The sequence below is a fragment of the Pristiophorus japonicus genome, chromosome 18, assembly GCF_044704955.1.
Source record: "Pristiophorus japonicus isolate sPriJap1 chromosome 18, sPriJap1.hap1, whole genome shotgun sequence".
NCBI classification, from domain to species: domain Eukaryota; kingdom Metazoa; phylum Chordata; class Chondrichthyes; family Pristiophoridae; genus Pristiophorus; species Pristiophorus japonicus.
In genome coordinates this window covers 51,242,076-51,257,794 of record NC_091994.1, presented here as the reverse complement: position 1 = coordinate 51,257,794, position 15,719 = coordinate 51,242,076, and the positions used below count along the sequence as shown (strand labels likewise).

General features: G+C 47.2%; 1 protein-coding gene across 2 annotated transcripts in view; it reads left to right on the top strand.

Moving 5' to 3' along the window:
• Nucleotides 1-15,719, top strand: part of sirt6 (sirtuin 6) — a 139,040-nt gene that overhangs the window by 112,743 nt on the left and 10,578 nt on the right. For both annotated transcript variants that reach the window (XM_070859998.1, XM_070859997.1), the window contains exon 6: nt 2,059-2,182. In XM_070859998.1, the coding sequence (XP_070716099.1) occupies nt 2,059-2,182 (124 nt within the window). The remainder of the gene's footprint in view (nt 1-2,058; nt 2,183-15,719) is intronic.

Here is a 15,719-nt window from a genome sequence, read left to right as displayed (position 1 = left end):
GCCCCCGTTCCCAACGTCAGCGAGAGACAGCGGCTGCAGCAGCGCGCGCACACACACCGGCAAAGCAAGGGCAGAGTAGGGTGATTTTTACGGTGTGTGAGAGAGAGAGAGAGAGAGAGAGTGTGTGTGCGAGTGTGAGAGAGAGAATGAGCAAATACAAATGAGCACAGTGTTTGGAAGGTGATTTTTCCAAATTATTTGGAGCTGTCTTTTCACTTGTTAGCAACAGAATTTTAAATCCCATTACAACGGTTTCCCGTTGGATCCATGTATGGATAATCGAGAGTTGCCTGTAATAAGCACCAAAAAGTTCATCAGTTCTGCGGGGGGGGTGGGGGGGGCAGGAAATCAGGTTTGTCCATCCCGTCTATCGATCCATGCAAGGACTGTTTTCCCCCTCCTCCACATAAAGCCTCACTCACTCCTCTGGGCCTCGGGAACATTCTTGATCTCGGGCAAAATACTTCCTGCCTCTTTCAGAGCTCAGCAAGATAGCAGAAATGGATCCGCCATGATCTAATCGCAGGCTCGAGAGGCTGAATGGCCGCCTCCTGTTCTTGATGTTTGTTTCCCCTCCCCTAATCACACAACCCGGCTCCGACTTTTCCAATGTTCAATTTTGCGCACGTTCGAAACTGTGAATGGGCCGCGCAGCCCCTTAACCGCCCCCCTCGCCCCCCCCCCACAAAAAAACAAATGAGGGGCAATATTGCTGAGCATCTTCCTCCATTCTTCCCGCCCCAGCTCTAGGCTTCTTGATACGGTGCCATTCCCCACTCCGATCCTGACCTTCCCCCACTCCGGCCCCGAGCTTCCCCCACTCCGGCCCCGAGCTTCCCCCACTCCGGCCCCGAGCTTCCCCCACTCCGGCCCCGAGCTTCCCCCACTCCGGCCCCGAGCTTCCCCCACTCCGGCCCCGAGCTTCCCCCACTCCGGCCCCGAGCTTCCCCCACTCCGGCCCCGAGCTTCCCCCACTCCGGCCCCGAGCTTCCCCCACTCCGGCCCCGAGCTTCCCTCACTCCGGCCCCGAGCTTCCCCCACTCAGGCCCCGAGCTTCCCCCACTCCGGCCCCGAGCTTCCCCCACTCCGGCCCCGAGCTTCCCCCACTCCGGCCCCGAGCTTCCCCCACTCCGGCCCCGAGCTTCCCCCACTCCGGCCCCGAGCTTCCCCCACTCCGGCCCCGAGCTTCCCCCACTCAGGCCCCGAGCTTCCCCCACTCCGGCCCCGGGCTTCCCCCACTCCTGCCCCGGGCTTCCCCCACTCCGGCCCCGGGCTTCCCCCACTCCGGCCCCGAGCTTCCCCCACTCCGGCCCCGAGCTTCCCCCACTCCGGCCCCGAGCTTCCCCCACTCCGGCCCCGAGCTTCCCCCACTCCGGCCCCGAGCTTCCCCCACTCCGGCCCCGAGCTTCCCCCACTCCGGCCCCGGGCTTCCCCCACTCCGGCCCCGGGCTTCCCCCACTCCGGCCCCGGGCTTCCCCCACTCCGGCCCCGAGCTTCCCCCACTCTGGCCCCGAGCTTCCCCCACTCCGGCCCCGGGCTTCCCCCACTCCGGCCCCGAGCTTCCCCCACTCCGGCCCCGGGCTTCCCCCAGTCAGTCCTCTCTTCCCTGAGCGCAACATATGGCCCAGGCTGCACCACATGTTGCCCTTCACCCTTGTATTGCTTTGAGAAAGAAACTCACTCCTGCAGTCGCCGTTTAAGCTGTTCCGGGCAAGTGCATTGTTTAGAAACATCTGTACAAGTTGTTAAATGTAAACAGAAATATGATGCCGGCATATGAAGGAATACAGAGGGGAATTGCATTAAGTGCAAATTAATAAGTGAACATTGCTCGCCGCATACCAGTGAAATGAAGAAAGCAAAATGCAAATAATTCGAGGGCACCAAATTATTTTTAATATTTTGTTCAATATTTTCTTTAATTGTGCAATATTTCAGTCTGAGCACTGCCAAGGGTTATCAAGTAGTTATATGTAAATTGTGATGTGAATTCCCACTTTTGTTGATCCTCGGCTGTAAAAGCTGATTTTTACTGTGATTCCTTCCCTCCACCCACAGAAAGTCCGACCTGGCCATCACGTTGGGGAGTTCTCTTCAGATCAAACCAAGCGGCAATCTGCCATTCAACACAAAAAAGAAGGGAGGAAAGCTGGTTATTATTAATCTTCAGGCCACCAAGCTGGTAGGTATGAATACGCCGGAGAATGAGAGTTCAAATCCAGCCATGGCAGCTTTTTAATTTGAATTTCATTTTTTTTTTTAAATCTGGAAATTAAAAATAATAGTAATGTCGTAAAACAATGGGAGGGAAGGGTTATGGGGAGCGGGCAGGGAAATGGAGCTGAGCCCAAGATCAGATCAGCCATGATCTTATTGAATGGAGGAGCAGGTTCAAGGGGCCAAATGGCCTACTCCTGCTCCTATTTTTTAAAGTGTATTTCTTTTCTCAGCAAAATCCTATTTCAACAGCTAGAGTGCAATGCAGGCTTACATCCTAGGGTCTTAAGAGAAGTGGCTGCAGAGATAGTGGATGCATTGGTTGTAATCTACCAAAATTCCCTGGATTCTGGGGCGGTCCCAGCAGATTGGAAAACTGCAAATGTAACGCCCCTATTTAAAATAGGAGGCAGACAAAAAGAAGGAAACTAGACCGGTTAGTCCGGTCTTAATTGAATGGCGGAGCAGGCTCGAGGGCCAAACGGCCTACTCCTGCTCCTATTTCTTATGTTCTTAAAACCCAACTGGTTTACTAACATTAATTTAAAGGTTGGGGAAGGAAGCCTGCCATCTGTGCCCTCACCAACGAGGCCGACTCTTAACTGCCCTCTGAAATGGTGTAGCAAGCCACTCGGTTGTGTCCAGGGCAACTAGGGATGGCCAATAAATGCTGGCCTTGCCAGTGATGCCCTAATCCTGAGAGTGAATTTTTAAAAAGCTGTACTGCTTTTATATGTATGCAATTAAAGGGGAGATTGGATTACCAAAATAACATGGGCAAAAATGAACCACTAATAAAACTGGATCGACGAAGGTGCATATTCTGTAACATCGTGCCCGAGTAACATTGGGAATACTTCTTGCTACTATGCCTTCTTCACGATGGTGCAAATAACTTTACTGGGAAGTGCTAGTCTTTACCCCATGTATTGCCAAGCTTTCAAAGCACTCACTCACTCTGAGGGGAAAAGAAAGAACTAACATTTATATAGCCCCTTTCCCGATCTCAAGATGTCCCAAAACGCTTCACAACCAATTAAGTGCTTTTTGATGAGTAGTCACTGTTGTAATATACATGGCAACATATTTGCATATACTAAGGTCCCACAACCAACAGTGTAATAATACCAGATAACCTGTTTCAGTGATGTTGGTTGAAGGATAAATATTGGTCAGAATGCCAGGATTAACTCCCCTGATCTTCGAAATAGTGCCGTGGGATCTTTTACGTCCACCTGAGAGAACAGACAGGACCTTGGTTTAACGTCCTACCCGAAAAGTGACACCTCCGACAGTGCAGCACTTCCTCAGCACTGCACTGGAGTGTCAGCCTAGATTTTTGTAGTCAGCCTGAGAGAGCAGAGAGGGGGCTTCGGTTTAATGTCTCATCCAAAATACGGCACCTCCAACATTGCAGCACTCGCTCAGTACTGCACTGGAGGGTCAGCCTAGATAAAGTCTTGGAGTGGCAAGTCCTTGGAGTTACCACTGTGCAGCATGCTGCAGCTGGAGGGAGTGGAACTGATGTCCTGACTCTGGATATACTCTTATCTTGACTGAACATGGTAGAAGTGTTTCTGGCAGAGAAATGTATGTATTTGTTTCAACTTAAATAATCAGACATAAAAAAATTATGCTAGGAACAGTTCTCAAGAGTTACAAAAGCATCCACCTTACCAAGCAGTGCCACTTCACCCATAATATAAGGGGTGCTCAATTTAGGAATGAAATGACGCAGAATAAGGGGTCGGCCATTTAGGACTGAGATGAGAGATTTCTTCACTCAAAGGGGATGAATTTTTGGAATTCTCTACCCCAGAGCGCTGTGGAAACTCAGTCATTGAGTATATGCAAGACAGAGATCGATAGATTTTTATATATTTAGGGACTCGAGCGATATGTGATAGAAGATCAGCCATGATCTCATTGAATGGCGGAGCAGGCTCAAAGGGCCAAATGGCCTACTCCTGCTCCTAATGATTACGTTCTTGTGACATCCTAAAGGAGGGGAGAACAGTTAAATGATCTCTATGCAAATGTAGCGTCCTCGACTGCAGTACTGGACCACTGGAAATTCTGAATTCCTTAAACACAAGCCAGCAAAAGCAGTCGGAGTAGTTGGAATGTTTCATTGCACCGGAGGTAATGGGGATGTGTAATGTTAAACCCATTGCATATATATATATCTTTGACCCTGTTAACTCCTGTGCAGGTTCGAGGCGTATTGTGGATGTGTTTTTGATCCAGAGTTAGCCACTTTTATATCGCTGTCCTGGAGCTGAGGTGGAGTGAGGAATCATTTCATTTAGAATCATGATTCCTATCAGGAGAGGCGTGCGGATAATCTCATCCCAGAGTAATGCAGATATCCTTTCACTTTTACAATTCTGATCCGCTCACTAATAAATTAATTCCCGTCTTAGAAAATGGGTATGATCTGTTAGCCATTACAGAGACGTGGTTGCAAGGTGATAAAGGCTAGGAACTGAATATTCAGAGATATTTGTCCTTTCGGTAGGATAGGCTGAAAGGAAAAGGAGGTAGGGTAGCTCTGTTAATAAAGGATAAGATCAGGGCAGCAGTGAGAAATTATATTGGCTCAGAAGATCAAGATGCAAAATCAGTTTGGGTGGAGATAAGAAATAATAAGGGGAGAAGTCGCTGGTGGGAGTGGTCTACAGGCCCCCTAACAGTAGCCACACTGTAGGATGGAGTATAAATCAATAAATAATGGAGGCTTGTAAGAAAGGTATGGATATAATCATGGGTGATTTTAATCTTCATATTGATTGGACAAATCAAATTGACCAAGGTATCCATGAGGAAGAGTTCATAGAGTGTATTCGGGATGGTTTCTTAGAACAATACGTTGTGGAACCAACCAGGGAGCAGACTATTTTAGATCTGGTAATGTGTAATGACACTGGATTAATTAATGATCTCATAGTAAAGGATCCTCTTGGGAAGAGTGATCATAGCATGGGTGAATTTCAAATTCAGTTTGTGGGTGAGCAAGTTAGGTCTCAAACTAGTGTCCTGAACTTAAATAAAGGCATTTACAAACTTATGTATGCAGAGTTGACTAAAGTAGAGTGGGAAAATAGATTAAAGGGTAAGATGGTAGATAAGCAGTGGCAGACATTTAAGGAGATATTTCATAACACTCAGCAAATATATATTCCAGTGAGAAAGAAAGACTCGAGAAGGATGAACCATCCGTGGCTAACTAAGGAAGTAAAGGATGGTATCAAATTGAAAACAAAGGATTACAATGTTGTAAAGATTAGTGGAAGGCCAGAGGATTGGGAAATTTTTAGAAACCAGCAAAGGATGACGACAAAAAATAATAGAAAGAGAAGGTAGATTATGAGAGTAGCTTCTACAGGTATATAAAAAGGAAGAGAGTAGCTAAAGTAAATGTTGGTTCCTTAGAGGATGAGACTGGGAAATAATAATGGATAACCCCTCCCCCATCATCATAGGCAGTCCCTCGGAATCGAGGAAGACTTGCTTCCACTCCCTAAGTGAGTTCTTTGATGGCTGAACAGTCCGATACGAGAGCCACAGACCCTGTTACAGGTGGGACAGATGTTCATCGAGGGAAGGGACCTTTGGGGCTGGTTTGCCACGCGCTCCTTCCGCTGCCAGCGTTTGGCCTCTTCACGCTCTTTGCGTTGAGACTCGACAGTTTCCGCTGTCCACCTTTGGCTCATTTACCACGAAGGAGCTCCGCATAAAGCATTTGCTTAGGGAGTCTCGTATCTGGCATGCGAACTATGTGGCCTGCCCAGCGAAGCTGATCGAGTGTGGTCAGTGCTTCAATATTGGGGATGTTAGCCTGGGCGAGGACACTGATGTGCGCCTGTCCTCCCAGGGGATTTACAGGATCTTGCGGAGACATTGTTGGTGATATATCTCCAGCGACTTGAGGTGCCTTCTATACATCGTCCATGCTTAGGATACATACAGGAGGGCGGGTATTACTACAGCCCTGTAGACCATGAGTTTGGTGGTAGATTTGAGGGCCTGGTCTTCAAACACTCTTTTCCTCAGACGGCTGAAGACTGCACTGACGCACTGGAGGCGATGTTGAATCTGCATCAATGTCTGCCTTTGTTAAGAGGCTTCCGAGAAATGGGAAATGGTCCACGTTGCCGAGGGCTGCGCCGTGTATCTTGATGATTGAAGGGCAGTGCTGTGCGGCGGTGACAGGCTGGTGGAGGACCTTTGTCTTACGGATGCTTTCATATGCCTCAGTGCATACATTGACTATATCCTGGAGTTCAGCCTCTGAATTTGCGCAGACGGAGGCGTCATCCGTATACTGCAGCTCAACGACAGAGGTTGGGGTGATCTTGGACCTGGCCTGGAGGCAGCGTAGGCTCAACAACTTCCCACTAGTTCTGTAGTTTAGTTCCACTCTTCTCAATGGATAACAGGGAAATGGCACAGACTTTGAACAAATATATTGTATCGGTCTTCATAGTAGAAGACACTAAAACCATTCCACTAATTGATAATCAAGGGGCTATTGGGAGGGGGATCTTTAAACTATCACTAGAGAAAAATACTAGGCAAACTAATGGGACTAAGGGTGGACAAGTCCCCTGGACCTGATGGCCTGTACCTGCATTCTAGGGTCTTAAAAGAAGTGGCTGCAGAGACAGTAGATGCATTGATTGTAATCTACCAAAATTCCCTGGATTCTGGAGAGGTCCTAGCGGATTATTAAGGAAGTAGTAGCAGGACATTTAGAAAATCATAATACAGTCAAGCAGAGTCAGCATGGTTTTATGAAAGGAAAATCATGTTTGACAAATTTGCTGAAATTTTGAGGATGTAACAAGCAGGCTAGATAAGGGGGAACCAGTAGATGTCATGTATTTGGATTTCCAGAAGTCATTCAATAAGATGCCACATATCTTGTGCAGTAACCTTTTAAGAGCTCACGGGGTTCATGGTAATATATTAGCATGGATAGAAGATTGGCTAACTAACAAAAAACAGAGTCGGGATAAATGGGTCATTTTCTGGTTGGCCGCAGTGCTTGTGCCTCAACTATTTACAATCTATATTAATGGCTTGGATGAAAGGACCGAGTGTAATGTAGCCAAATTTGCTGAGGATACAAAGATGGGTGGGAAAGCAAGTTGTGAGGAAGACGCAAAGAATCTGCAAAGGGATATAGATAGGCTAAGTGAGTGGGCAAAAATTTGGCAGATGGAGTATAATGTGGGAAAATGTGAGGTTATCCACATTGGTAAAAAAAATAAAAAAGCAAATTATAATTTAAATGGGGAGCGATTACAAAATGCTGCGGTACAGAGGGATCTGGGGGTCCTTGTACATGAAACACGAAATGTTAGCATGCAGGTATAGCAAGTAATTAGCAAGGCAAATGGAATGTTGGCCTTTATTGCAAGGGGGGTGGAGTATAAAAGTAGGAAGTTCTGCTACAATACAGGGCAGAGCCACGTTCTACAGTCTTGCTTGTGAAAGGCACCATTCTATGTACAGTACTTGCCGGGGTTGAGTCCACAAGATGAATAATTTGCTTGGTGCTGCAGGTCGAGGTCATGAATGCCTGACTGATGCTGCAGGCCTTCTGCAGGTTGACTGTGGTGTCGGCAGATAATAGCTTGTGAAGGAGGCCCTCGTGGCCAATTCCTATAATGAAGATGTCTCGCAATGCTTCGTTAAGGTGCGTGCCGAAATCACACGGTGCCGCATGTCTCCTGAGGTCGGCAGCATATTTGGCAATCTCCTGGCCCTCCGGTCTGCGGTGAGTGTAGAATCTGTGCCTGGCCGTGAGGATGCTCTGTTTTGGTTTTAGTTGGTTGGGAATTACATCGAATGGGGTACTGAAGTTGCATGTTCAGCCATGAATTCATTGAATGGCGGTGCAGGCTCGAAGGGCCGAATGGCCTACTCCTGCATCTATTTTCTATGTTTCTAACAGTACAGGGTGTTGGTGAGACCACACGTGAAGTACTGCATATAGTTTTGGTCTCCTTATTTAAGGAGGAATATACTTGCATTTGAGGCGATTCAGAGAAGGTTTACTATGTTGATTCCTGAGATGAAGGGGTTGTCTTATGAAGAAAGGTTGAGCAGGTTGGGCCTATACTCATTGGAGTTTAGAAGAATGAGAGGTGATCTTATTGAAACGTATAAGAATCTGAGAGGGCTTGACAGGGCAGATGCAGAGAGAATGTTTCCCCTCATGGGGAATCTAGAACTAGGGGGCACAGTTTCAGAATAAGGGGTCGCCCATTTAATATGGAGGTGAGGAGGAATTTCTTCTCTGAGGATCTTGAATCTTTTGAATTCTCTACCCCAGAGAGCTGTGGAGGCTGGGTCATTGAATATATTTAAGATGGAGATAGACAGATTTTTGAATGATGAGGGAGTCTAGGGATATGGGGAGCGAACAGAGAAGTGGAGCTGAGGCCAAGATCAAATCAGCCATGATCTTATTGAATGGCGGAGCAGGCTCGAGGGGCCGTATGGCCTATTTCTTATGTTCTTAGAAAATGGTTGCAATTCCCCATTGGTGCCATACTAGCCTTTCCCAGCATTTACATGCATCTTGTCAGTATTACTTGCTATAATTGGTGTTACTGTAACTATAAAACATGTCTCCTCCCCTTCCCCCTCCAGCTCTGGGACCAGGGAAACAATGAGCTAACTTTCAATCAAATGCATAACTATAGCGATGTGCAGTTTGTGGTTGTTGCTGATATTTTGTTAGTGGCCCTATACTTTGGTTTCGATGGCATTCTATGCCAAAGACCATTCGGGAAACTCTAAGATTGGTTCCTTAGGTTGGGATTTATGCTCAAACTGGTGTGCACCGTTACCATGGACACAAGTGCAGTGTTTTATGAAGCATTGCTTTAATGTTGTGTTAAGCACAGAGGATGCATAGACCGAATGGATGCTCCCAGCATGTGTGTTCATTAGCTGACTTAAATGTGGCTAAAGTTGCTAAGCTGGTTGGTCCCTTACAGAGACATTAAAAAATAATAATTGATAGGGCAAGGCTTAAATCCCTTCATGGCATTTCCTTTCTCCATCTCTGTAACCTCCAATCCTAGAACTCCCTCCATTCCGACTCTGCGTATCTCCAATTCCGGCCTCTTGTGCACCTCCCTTTCGCCTCACGCCACCATTGCTGGCTGTGCCTCAAGCCCCCTAGGCCCCACATTGAAATTCCCTCCATAAACCTCTCCTCCTCTCTACCTCTCCTTTAAGATGCTTCTTAAACCCTGCCTCTTTGCCCAAGTTTTTGGTTACCTCCAATATCTCCTCATGTAGCTTGGTGTCAAATTTTGTTTGCTTCTGTGAAGTGCCTTGGGACACTTTACTATGTTAAAGATGCTATATAAATCCAAGTTGTTGTCATATACCTGCACACAGTAAAGATGCAGATTCTGGCTCATATGAGTCTCAGTCTGCTTATGAAAACTGCTTTCGATCCCTGACCACAAAAAAATGGTGGTGGTGAAAAAGCTCGATCAGTAACAATCATCCTGGCCTACTCTCAGAGCTCGGCACAGCTGGTTTAACAGCAACACTTGGTTGTGGAATGCCATTCCTGGGAACAGAGCTATGGTGGGAACAGAGGTGGAGGCAAGAGGCAAGCATTGGAGGAAGAGTGAACTTGATTAAATTCCCAGCGCAGGGTTTAATGTTCGTCACTTTTGATGAGCAACTTAACTTGCATTTAGTTGATCCATATTTGTACTTCACATCCAACATAGAGTCAAAGTCAAATGCAAACACAACGAAACACCAACATGAGATATACAAATACAAGGCATATCATCTATTTGCCGTCAAGAGGACAGAGGCCGATAGAATGGGCGGACGCGTGGCAAATAAAGTTTAATGTAGGAAAATGTGAAGTGATACATTTTGGTCGGAAGAACGAGGAGGGGCAATATAAACTAAAAAGTGCAATCCTAAAGGGGCTGCATGAAGAGAGGCCTGGGGGTATATGGGCACAAATCGTTGACGGTGGCAGGGCAGGTTGCGAAAGCAGTTGAAAAAGCTTACGGGATCCTGGGCTTCATAAATAGAGGCGTAGAGTACAAAAGCAAGGAAGTTATGACGAACCTGTATAAAACACTGGTTCGGCTTCAACGAGAGTATTGTGTCTAATTCTGGGCACCGCACTTTAGGAAGGATGTGAGGTTGCAGAAAAGATTTACAAGAATGGCTCCAGGGATGAGGGACTTCAGTTACGTGGATAGACTGGAGAAGCTGGGGTTGTTCTCCTTGGAGCAGAGAAGGTTGAGAGGAGATTTGATAGAGGTGTTCAAAATCATGAGGGGTCTGAACAGAGTAGATCGAGAGAAACTGTTCCCATTGGCGGAAGGGTCACGAATCAGAAGACACAGATTTAAGGTGATTGGCAGAAGAACCATAGACGACATGAGGGGAAACTTTTTTACGCAGCGAGTGGTTAGAATCTGGAATTCACTGCCTGAAAGGGCGGTGGAAGCAGACTCAATCATGGCTTTCAAAAGGGAATTGGATAAGTACCTGAAGGAAAAAAAATTGCAGGGCTACGGGGAAAGGGGCGGGGGAATGAGACTAGCTAAAGTGCTCTTGCAGAGAGCCGGCATGGGCTCGACGTGCCGATGGCCTCCTGTGCTATAACCATTCTATACACTGATGTCTCTTCATTGTGATTGATGCATTTACCTGTCAGAAGGAAGTGTTAAATTTAATGCATGACAGGACAATTTAAACTGCTCCACAATTGCTACAGTTAATGGTATGCCCTCAGCAACATTAAAGGCTAACAAACGGCATTTTGTTGCGTATGTCTATCTCCCTCTAGCCAAGCAAGCCAGGAGGATGCGTAATATTGCCTTCTACAGCACAAATCTACTTCTCACTCATGTAGTCACTGAAGCTATTGTTAGTGAAAATAAATTCACATAGATTCTGGTAAGGTAAGAGAGACAACTTTATTGCTAACAGAGCTCTGGGAGAAGAGTTGAGGTCCCGCGACCTGCGAAGCACCTTCTCCCCGAGTGCCTGGTGCCGGGGGGTTATAAGCAGTTTACAGAGGGCGGAATACAATCATTTTCATTCATTTACATACAACCAATCAATCCATATGGCAACGCAATTCATTTACATAAAACCAATCATATTGTTGCACAACCTTTTAGTCCTAGTGAAACCTGATAGCATGGCGCGAGTTTTGGGGCCCTTCCTCTGTATCTTCTTTTGTGGTTAGTTATTCTGTTGCAAAGCTTTCTATGAAACAGTGGCCTGCACCTGGCCATGAGTCACTTGTTGCTGCAGAGTTCATATCAGGGACAGCAGATAGGCTTCTTGGTACAAAGTTCATTTAGTGGAAAGGCAGATAGTTGGCTTACCCCATGATGCTTTGCTATGTCCGAAAATCTACTCCAACAGTTCTCCCTGTTGGTCCTGGAGGATGTTCACGAAATCCAGATGACCACACTGAAGGTGGCTCAGTGCCTAATATGCGGCCTTCGAGGCAAGTTACTTCCCTGACATTTCATATGTACACCTTGCCTGTAGCTCTAGCCTACCCTTCATAGGTAGTGGTCTGTGCCTGCGTCGTCCGCTCCGTCTTCCTCGGCATCTCCGGGTGTTCCTATCAGATGTTCTTTTCCGGTGATCACGCTGGCAACCGGCACTATTCGGGCCATCATGACTTTACAGCAGATATTAAAACATCCGATAATCAAGCAACAAGTAATTATTATTACAACAAGAATAACTCCTCCATGCGTTAAATAGGACCCTCAGGATCCCCCTGATAGCTAGTCAAGCCAGCTATTCCCCCTTTTTGGGCCTTGTCTGAACTCGTCAAGCTGCTTTCTTATGGCATCAATGGCTTGGGTGATATTGTATGATTCATCCGTAACATGCGTTATTGTGCATACTCCCCCCTGTTGGGCTTACTGATAATCTACGGTATAACGGGTCTGCTGCGTATACAATCTTAATTCAGACAGCTCCCGGTTGATGGCATCCAATCCCTTAGATGTGCTGTTTCCCAGAATGGTTAATCCACAAATAAGATAATTCCTATTTTTGGCACTAATTACCCCCGCTGATTCCCCCCCACAGACAGGGCCCCGAGGAACCCGTAACCCAGTGATGATCCCAGCGTGATAGGATCCTCCCAATCGGCACAGAACTCCTTGCTGATGGCCCGTGTTACTATCCTTCTCCGGGTATGCCCCCTTTGGGGGCACGGAACAGTGAGTGGTCCTATAGTTCCTACTGCAAAGAGGAACGGGAGGGTCGGTGTTGTGGTCTTGAAGGTGCCGTTGAGGAGGAACACGAATCCCTCCTTAGCTCTATAACACTTTACGTCGGTGTTGCTAACACTCGTGAACTGCTTATACCACCAATTGCTCGGTTCCCTTGAATTTGAGCCCGATCCTACCAATTGGTAAGCATCAAACGGGTATGCCCATATTTCTGAGCTGACATGAGTTCCGTTGCACTGACCGCAGATAACTTGCCTCCCTGCAGTCACGTTCAGGCATCTTTGCTCGTTACAGGTGCAAGTAAACTGGCCTCTATGCACTCGACAGTGCTGATGGGCACACTGCGTCTGCACACAGGTGGCGTTCTCGGGGACCAGGGCACATGCACACCCCCATCCTTGCCCCGAGAAGCAAAGCGGGTAGCTTGCATTGTCTGAGCATACCGTTTCGTCCTTTCCCCGGGACCCCCTGCACACAGGATCTGTGGGATTTATTAATTCCATGCATCTTCCCTGTATACCCCTTCTATATTCGCCTGTGTGTCCCTCACCGGGTGCGTCCGAGGTATCCGCTGTATATAAGTCACGGGGTCCACCCAGGGGTGGCCACGAACAGGGCCTCTACTGATTGGGCTAGTGGGTAACACACGGTTCGATTGCCGTGTACACGTATATGGGTCTTGAAAAACAAGTTATCTTCTAATCCTATTAGCTTTACAACCATGACAACATAGAGTAATGCGATTATATACGCTATCTGAGACATGTTTGTTACGCTCAAACAATACAATATTTACACATTAGCAGTAGCCGTAATTTGGACTTGCTTGCAGTCGTCACCTGTTCGGGGTGCATAAACAAGTATCCTGGTTACATTATCGTGAATCACATGTCTTATGTTTACTCATTAGTTTCTTTGTACAATTTCAGCTGGGTCCAATGTTTCCATACACTCTTCCCTCTTATGTCCAGACAGGCACAGGTGTCTCCACTGATTATGACCTCATATGGGCCATTCCATTTTGGTGCAAACCCTGGTTTTTCAGGTAATATTTTTACCATGACGCCACGTCCCGCCATCGGGACATCAGGGAGCCTTTCAAGCTCTTTCTGATTGTCTCTTACTAATTTACGCATCCTTTTGAGTTGAGTGCTTAGTTCCAAAACATACCGTTTAATTTTGTGTTTTAATGGGCCTACGTCGGCCCCACCTGTTATGATGCTTTCTGGTAATTGCATCGCCCTTCCTGTCATTAGTTCATAAGGGGTTAATCCGGTTGTCCGGTTTACCGTGGCTCTTAACTTCATTAATATAATAGGTAATACTTCTGTCCACGTTCTTCCTGACCTTTGCATGGCCTTGGCCAGGGCGTTCTTAAGGGTACGGTTCATGCGTTCTACCATTCCAGAACTCTGCGGGTGGTAGGGGATGTGGAATTTTTGTTTTATGCCCATTAGCTGGCAGACTGTTTTTACAATCTTGCCGGTGAAGTGGGTGCCTTGGTCGGAATCTATCTGAAGAGGCACTCCCCATTGGGGAATCACCTGCTCGGTCAATATCCTTGCCACTGTTGAGGCAGTGGAATCACGTGTGGGGAAAGCTTCCACCCACCGGGTAAATTGATCTATAATCACGTGGCAATATCTTTTTCCATGGGATGGGGGCAAAGGACCTGTGGGATCAATTTGTAAATGTTCCCATGGCCCCCGTGGACGGGGCTGGTGTCCCATTTTAATTTTAATGGGCCTGCCTGGATTATATTGTGCGCACGTAACACATCGATGGCAATGTTTGGCAATATCTCTCCCCATCTCCTTCCACCACCAATCTCTTCCAAGATTCCCGGTCATGGCCTCTCGTCCCGAATTGGACAACTCCAATAAGGTATTCTGTATGCAGTCAGGCGCCATTACCTTGTCGTTTCATCTCCAAATGTTATCCTTTCCTTGCGTTGCGCCCTGCCTTGTCCACATACCCCTTCTTCAGAAGTGTCCTGATGTAGTTTCTCGATACTTATCTGTTCGTCTCGGACCCCAGCGGCGCTGACTGAGGCTTCCTCACACTCCTCTTGTTCTAATGCCTCTTGTGCAGCTAAGTCCACAGCTTGATTTCCCTGGTGACTCAGCCAATCTGGACTGGTTCGGTCCGGGTCCCTTTGGTGGGCTTTAATTTTAATGACCGCTACCTGTTTTGGTTTATTACTGGCTGCTAAGAGAGCTTCTATTCTCAGCTGGTGTTTTATAGGATGTCCACTGGTTGTGATAAAACCCCTCCTCCCCCATGCTGTCATATAATCGTGTACCACCCCGAATGCATATCTACTGTCCGTATAGATAATAACGATCTTACCCTCTGATAGTTCCAGTGCCCGGATGAGGGCTACCAATTCTGCCACCTGAGCTGACGACCCCCCATTAATTCGCCCTGATTCGACTGTCTCTAGATCCTGGTTAACTACAGCCCATCCGGTACGAGATAATCCCTCTACGTATTTTCGCGAGCCGTCCACAAACAAAGTTTGTTCTGCGGTTTGAAGGGGCGTGTCTTTTATTCTATCCTCTTCCATGTCCATATCCACGTCCCCGCAATCGTGGGGCTCTCCCTCTTGCACTATGCCCTCCGCGGGGTTTTCCCCTGCATCTCTAATTATAGTTACTGCTTTGTTGGGTGGCAAGAGGACTGCTTCCCACTTTGCCCATCTCATTAGAAACGGTTCTCAGTTTTCCTGTGTTTAACATTTCTACCAATGTGTGTTTGGTGTGGAGAATGATGTTTCCGGTCATTACCACAGGCTCGCTTATTTTTACTGCCCAAGCTGCACATTCTAGTGCAGCTATACATCTGGATAATCCGGTCACCACCGGACCTTCGGCGGTGGAGTAATAGGCTATCAGTCTCCTTTTATCCCCGTGATCTTGGGTGACCATGGCCGTATAGAACCCATCTTCATTGGTACAGTGGATGTGGAAATCTTTACCCATGTCAGGCAGTCCCAATCCAGGTGCTAGTTCTGACTTGAGTTTACTATACGCCTGTTCTTGTTCAGGGCCCCACTCTATAAGGTCTAGGGCCGGTTTTCCTCCCTTTACTAGTCTTTGTATAGGCTCGGCAATCTTTGCAAACTCAGGGATAAAGTTCCGGCTGTAATTAAAGAGACCCAGTACCTTCCTCACCCCCCTTACCGTTACTGGTCTAGGCATGTCCTTTTTGTCGGTTACGGGAAGGGGTAGATTGGTA